Source organism: Danio rerio, chromosome 14, assembly GCF_049306965.1.
Source record: "Danio rerio strain Tuebingen ecotype United States chromosome 14, GRCz12tu, whole genome shotgun sequence".
Lineage (NCBI taxonomy): Eukaryota > Metazoa > Chordata > Actinopteri > Cypriniformes > Danionidae > Danio > Danio rerio.
Window position 1 is genome coordinate 52,509,001 of NC_133189.1, and position 6,000 is coordinate 52,515,000.

Here is a 6,000-nt window from a genome sequence, read left to right on the forward strand (position 1 = left end):
CGAATGTTTAGTGACAGAGGTCTTGGGTTGAATTACTGGGGAACATGCGCATTGATTAAATATGTACCTTGAAAGCACTGTAAGATGATTTGGATAAAAGCATCTGCCAAAATGAATACAATATAAATGAAGAAATTAATAAATAACTGAAATGGAGTCAAATCTGCATCTATACTGAAGAACTGGGTCAACCTGAAAAAAATCTGGGATAGTCTACAGCAGGGGTTCCCAAACTTTTCAGCCTGCGACCCCCAAAATTACAATACCTGTGACTCGCGACCCTCAAAATTCTCTGATGTGGTTCTAAATATACAAACCTTGCACACACTGGTGCACACATAACAATAGGCCCAAGTCTATTCATCATTTAATTTTGAAGACCGCCACTCGGAGACCATCCGCCATGTTCAGTTGTGGCTGTATTTATTTTTAATGTACGTAAATGCGATAAAGGTGTCAGAAAGTTGAACCTCCCCACCCCCACTTTGAGAACCACTGGTCCACAGTATATCCTTTTTTCAAAGCAATTAATTATTCATGTTCTGTAAGGATGCATTTATTTGATGGTAATTGACAGTAAAACTATTTATAAAGTAATAAAAGATACATACAGTAACTACTGTTTTACACTTCATTAATCAAAGATCCCTGCTAAAAAAAAAGCACACGCTTTACTATCAGCTTGTTAAGTGGTGACGTGTTTGTGACGTATGTAATACTGTTTCCGGGTCCAAGCCGCCACTCATTTGAGTGGAGAAATCATTCGTTTATGATCACGTTTTATTCCTATCACACATTAAAGTTAATTTTATATAAAGTCATAGTGTACACAACAATCTCTGGGCGTGCTGCATAACAAATACCAAAAATGTAACAATTTATAACAAAAATTAATCACTTTCTGGCCATTGGATATCAGGCATGGACATATATACTGCGATCGTGATTTTCGAAACCATTTCATGAGTCTCCCCATTCAGTTGAATAGAGCGCTTGGACCCGGAAGCCGCTTCACGTGACGTCACACTTAACAAGCGGATAAGATTTTAGAAGTTAATGTTCAATAATGTATCGCTTATCATCAACTAATAATGAACAATACTTGTACAGAATGTATTAATCATAATTTGACATTGACAAATGCATAATTAAAATCCAAATTCATGCTTGTCATCATTAGTTAATGCACTGTGCACTAACATGATGCACTAACATGAACTAATAATGAACATAGTATGTCATTATAACCCTTTCCTTTCAATTAGTTTCTCTCTCACTTATTTGTTGAATTTCTTTTGATCTTGGCATGATGGCTAACTTTTGAGGATCATTTGGTCTACTTAACTTTGTCAAGCAAACTTTTTAACAAGCTTGTCAACCTATTTAAATGACTTCTTGATTGTCAACAGGTATAGCAGTAATGAGGCTTGTGTGTAACTAGAGACATTGAAAGCAAGCTCTTTTTCCTACAGGACTATGTAGTTTTGCATTTTGTTTTCTCTTGATAAAAAAAAAAAAAAACATTTAAAAAATGTATGTGTTTACTCTTTTTTCCCATATATTATTCATATATAAACAGTATATACTGTATATTCATTCCTTCATGCATTTATTTTGTACTGCTTTTCTGGGGCCGGGTCACGGAGGCAGCAGTCTTAAGAGAGAACCCTAGACTTCCCTCTCCCCAGACACTTCCTCCAGGTCCTCCGGGAGGATCCCGAGGCATTCCCAGGCTAGCCGAGAGACATAGTCCCTCTGGCGTGTCCTGGGTCTTCCCCGAGGCCTCCTCCCGGTGAGACATGCCTGGAACACCTTCCTAGGTAGACGTCCAGGAGGCATCACAAACAGATGCCCGAGCCACCTCAGCTGACTTCTCTCGATGTGGAGGAGCAGCAGCTCTACTCCAAGCTCCTCCTGGGTGTCAGAGCTCCTCACCTTATCCATAAGAGTGCGCCCTGCCACCCAGCGAAGGAAACTCATTTCGGTCGCTTGTATCCAAGATCTTGTCCTTTCGTCGTGACCCAAAGCTCATGACTATAGGTGAGAGCAGGAACGTAGATTGACCGGTAAATCGAGAGCTTTGGCTTTCGCTTCAGCTCCTTCTTTACCACAATGGACCAGTACATTGACCGCATTACAGCTGCTGCAGCACCGATTCGCCTGTCAATCTCACTTTCCATCCTTCGCTCACTCGTGAACAAAACCCCAAGATACTTGAACTCCTCCACCTGGGGTAAGGACTTTCCTTCAACCTGGAGAAGGCAAACCACCTTTTTCAGGTAGAGCACCATGGCCTCGTACTTGGAGGTGCTGTTTCTCATACCAGCAGCGTCACACTTGGCAGCAAACCGCTCTAATGCATACTAAAGGTCCATGTTCGATTAAGCCAACAGAACAACATTGTCTGCGAATAACAGAGATGAGATCCTGTGGACCCTTGTACTCCCTCCAGCCCAAGGCTGCACCTTGAAATTCTGTCCATGAAAATTTTGAATAGAATTGGTGACAAGGGGCAGCCCTGCAGGAGCCCAACATGCACTGGAAACAAGTCTGACTTATTGTCGGCAATGCAAACCAAACTCCTACTCTTTTCATATAGGAACGAGACTGCCCATAACAGAGCGCCTCTGACCCAGCACTCCAAGAGCACCCTCCAAAGAATGCCACGAGGGACACGGTTGAATGCCTTCCCCAAGACCACAAAACACTTGTGGGCTGTTGTGCATGCTCCCATGAACCCTCGAGCACCCTGATGAGGGTGTAGAGCTGGTCGAGTGTACCACAGCCTGGATGAAAACAGCATTGTTCCTCCTGGATCCTAAGTTTAACCATCGACCGGATCCTCCTCAGCAATAAAAACAGTAAGGGGGCAAACACCACTGTATTTAAAAGTTTTATGCATCTTTAAAGTGGTTTTAGTTTATTTTATTCGATTAAATTGTAATAATTTAAGCTTTCCATTTAAGAATTTGGTGCCTAAAGTATGTGTATGAAAACAATCATTGAAGTCACATGACACTGAAGCTGTCAAAAACATCCCACTATAAGGCGACTGTAGTTACCTGGTAAATGTCCGACAGGCTGCTGCTTCCAGAGTCACTGGTGATGCTACATCCTGAATGACTGGAGGACACGTGTGTCACCTGAGGGTGAATCCCGTCTGCCAGGTGTAACCTGCTGAAGTCTGCCGGCAGCTGCATGAGGAGACAGACAAAACTGTGTGTCAAGATTCATATCTGACCTTATGAAAGCATCTAACAAGCATGACAGTCAATCAGTGCCATATCTGTTCATTCAGCAGATGATGACAGTACATAATACTTAACTAGATACTTTTGTAGAGTACTAGTATTATTCAATTACTAGTATTCAGCAATTTAAAGGCTTGACTAGGTTAAGTTAATTAGGCAGGTTAGGGCAATTAGGCAAGTCAATTTATAACAGTGGGTTGTTCTGTAGACAATCGAAAACAAACATTGCATGAGGAAGCTAATAACATTGACCCTAAAATAGGTTTAAAACAATTAAAAACGGCTTTTATTCTAGCCGAAATAAAATAATTAGGACTTTCTGCAGAAGAAAAAAATTATAGGAAATACTGTTAAAATTCCTTGCTCAGTTTAACATTATTTGGGAAGTATACCTGGGAAAAAAATATTTTGACTTCAACTGTATATAATCTAAAAGCACAAACCACAAAGACATGCTTCAGACTTAAATGTCGCAGACTGCAGTGAGTCTTTTTTACTAAAGTTGAAAGTAATGTCAGTTTTGTGGATAGCCGCAGTCCAGTACGCTATCATTTATTCATCACACCTGGATGTTTCTGATATCACTCCTCACAAGGATGTTTGCCCTTGGGGACAGTTAATCTTTATTCAAGCTAAAAAACAAACAAACAAACAAACAAACAGACAAAATCTTCAAGAGCATGAGGTTTCATTCCAATATCTTACCAACAAATGCATTTAATTTGGGGTTTCCCTCATTTACTTCAGCTCAGCTCTTTTGCTAACACTTAATGTTTTTGACGATTGGTATCTTAAGCAAGTATACTGTATGACTTCAGAAGATTTGGAATTTATTGCATAAGCATTAGAGACAACTAAAGACTCATATTTTCCACAATTAAGCAGATTTTCTGAAAGCCTGGCATTGCTGGGTATTTTTCAGAAATTAGGTCAAGTTGAGAGAAAAAACAAGTGCACACACAAGCAAATCCCATTAGTATTTAAGATAAGTTCATATTCGTAGCTCAGACGGAAATAAAAGAAATAATCATAAAAAAAATTAACTTATCGTTCACAATCGTTCACAATGTCTGAACCTAAATATGCTACCAAAGTTTGCATTAATCAAACCAATCCTTGTTGTAAGTCAGATTAATAACAATAATAACAATAATAACAACAACAACAACCATAATAATAATAATAATAATAATAATTATTATTATTATTATTATTATTATTATTATTATTATTATTATATTACAATAATATTAATAATATAGTATCATCAAAATAATATTATTAAAACTACTACAACTAACAACAACAAAAACAACAACAACAATAATAATAATATTAATAATAATATTATTATTATATTATCAATAATAATGTAAATAAAACCACTACTAACAACAACCATCATCATCACCATCATTATCATTATTATAGTTGTAATAATAGTAATAATAATCATAATATATAATATTATTAATAATAATAATAAAACTAATAATAATAATAACAACAACAACCATCATCATCATCATTTTATTTGCAATATTAGTAACAGCAACAATACAATTACTAATAATAATACTACTAATAATAAATTTTATCAATAATATTAATAAAAATACTACTAGAAATAATAATAATAATAATAATAATAATAATAATAATAATAATAAAACTACCACTGGTAATAATAAAAATAATAACAATAATATGTTTATTAACTAATTGTAGACAAATCTTTTATATTTAAAAGTATTTATAAAAATTCTCAATATAAAACAAATAGAAATTATAATGCTGTTTACAATTAAAAGCATTTATTTTAAACGTCAATCCTGCCCTGAACTAATTTATTTACAGCGACACAGATATTAAAACATTGCAATTGTTGTTGTGTGTTAATTGTGTGGTTTAGGAAAATAAGTATTAGCATTTAAAAAAAATAAAAAATAAATAAATAAATAAATAAATAAATAAATAAATAAATAAATAAATAAATAAATAAAAAATAATAATAATAATAACACAAAACGTAAATTAAATTAAATTAAAAATAAAAAAAACATGACTTTAAGTTCCATAAACACACACTGAGCCCCGACTGATAATCTGAGCTCTGAAAGCTGTAGAGGAAAAATGAGATTTCTAATGCAAGAGAGCCTTTGGCTTTGTAGCACAATATTGGCTTACAGCAAAATAAAGCTGGTTCACATCCACATTAAAACAATCATTTACAAAACAAACACAGATTCATAATTAATGAACGCAAGACGCTTTAAAGCCAAAGACTGAAGATGGGGCATTTTCACTCCTTTGGCTTCAGTGTGAGCAGCTTTACTGTGGCGACGCTCTGTACTACATATCTGAAGGGGTGCGGCTGGTGTGTGTGTGTGTGTGTGTGCGCGCGCAGGCTTGTGCAGGAGGAAAGGCTCTGACAACAGCAGTGAGATAAGGAGCTAAGAACCAATTTCAGCTAATATTAGAGAACACACAGCCCACACACACACACGCACGCACATGCACACACACACCAACACAACAACACACCAACACACACACATACACACACACAAGGCATTCCGATAAAGCCCATTCAGTCCGCTCCCAATTGTGTGTGTGTGTGTGTGTGTGTGTGTGTACGTGTGTAAGTCTGTGTACCAATGAAATTGCTTTTTTGGGGAGCTATTGGATGTCCTCAGCCAGCTGTGGCTGAGTATAGCTTTCATACAAAATGCATCTGACCTAATTTCCA

General features: G+C 36.5%; 1 protein-coding gene across 50 annotated transcripts in view; it reads right to left on the reverse strand.

Moving 5' to 3' along the window:
• rapgef2b (Rap guanine nucleotide exchange factor 2b) overlaps positions 1–6,000 on the reverse strand; it is a 252,942-nt gene that overhangs the window by 77,094 nt on the left and 169,848 nt on the right. For all 50 annotated transcript variants that reach the window (XM_073922254.1, XM_073922248.1, XM_073922244.1 and 47 more), the window contains one exon: positions 3,063–3,194. In XM_073922254.1, coding sequence (XP_073778355.1) covers positions 3,063–3,194 — 132 coding nt within the window. The remainder of the gene's footprint in view (positions 1–3,062; positions 3,195–6,000) is intronic.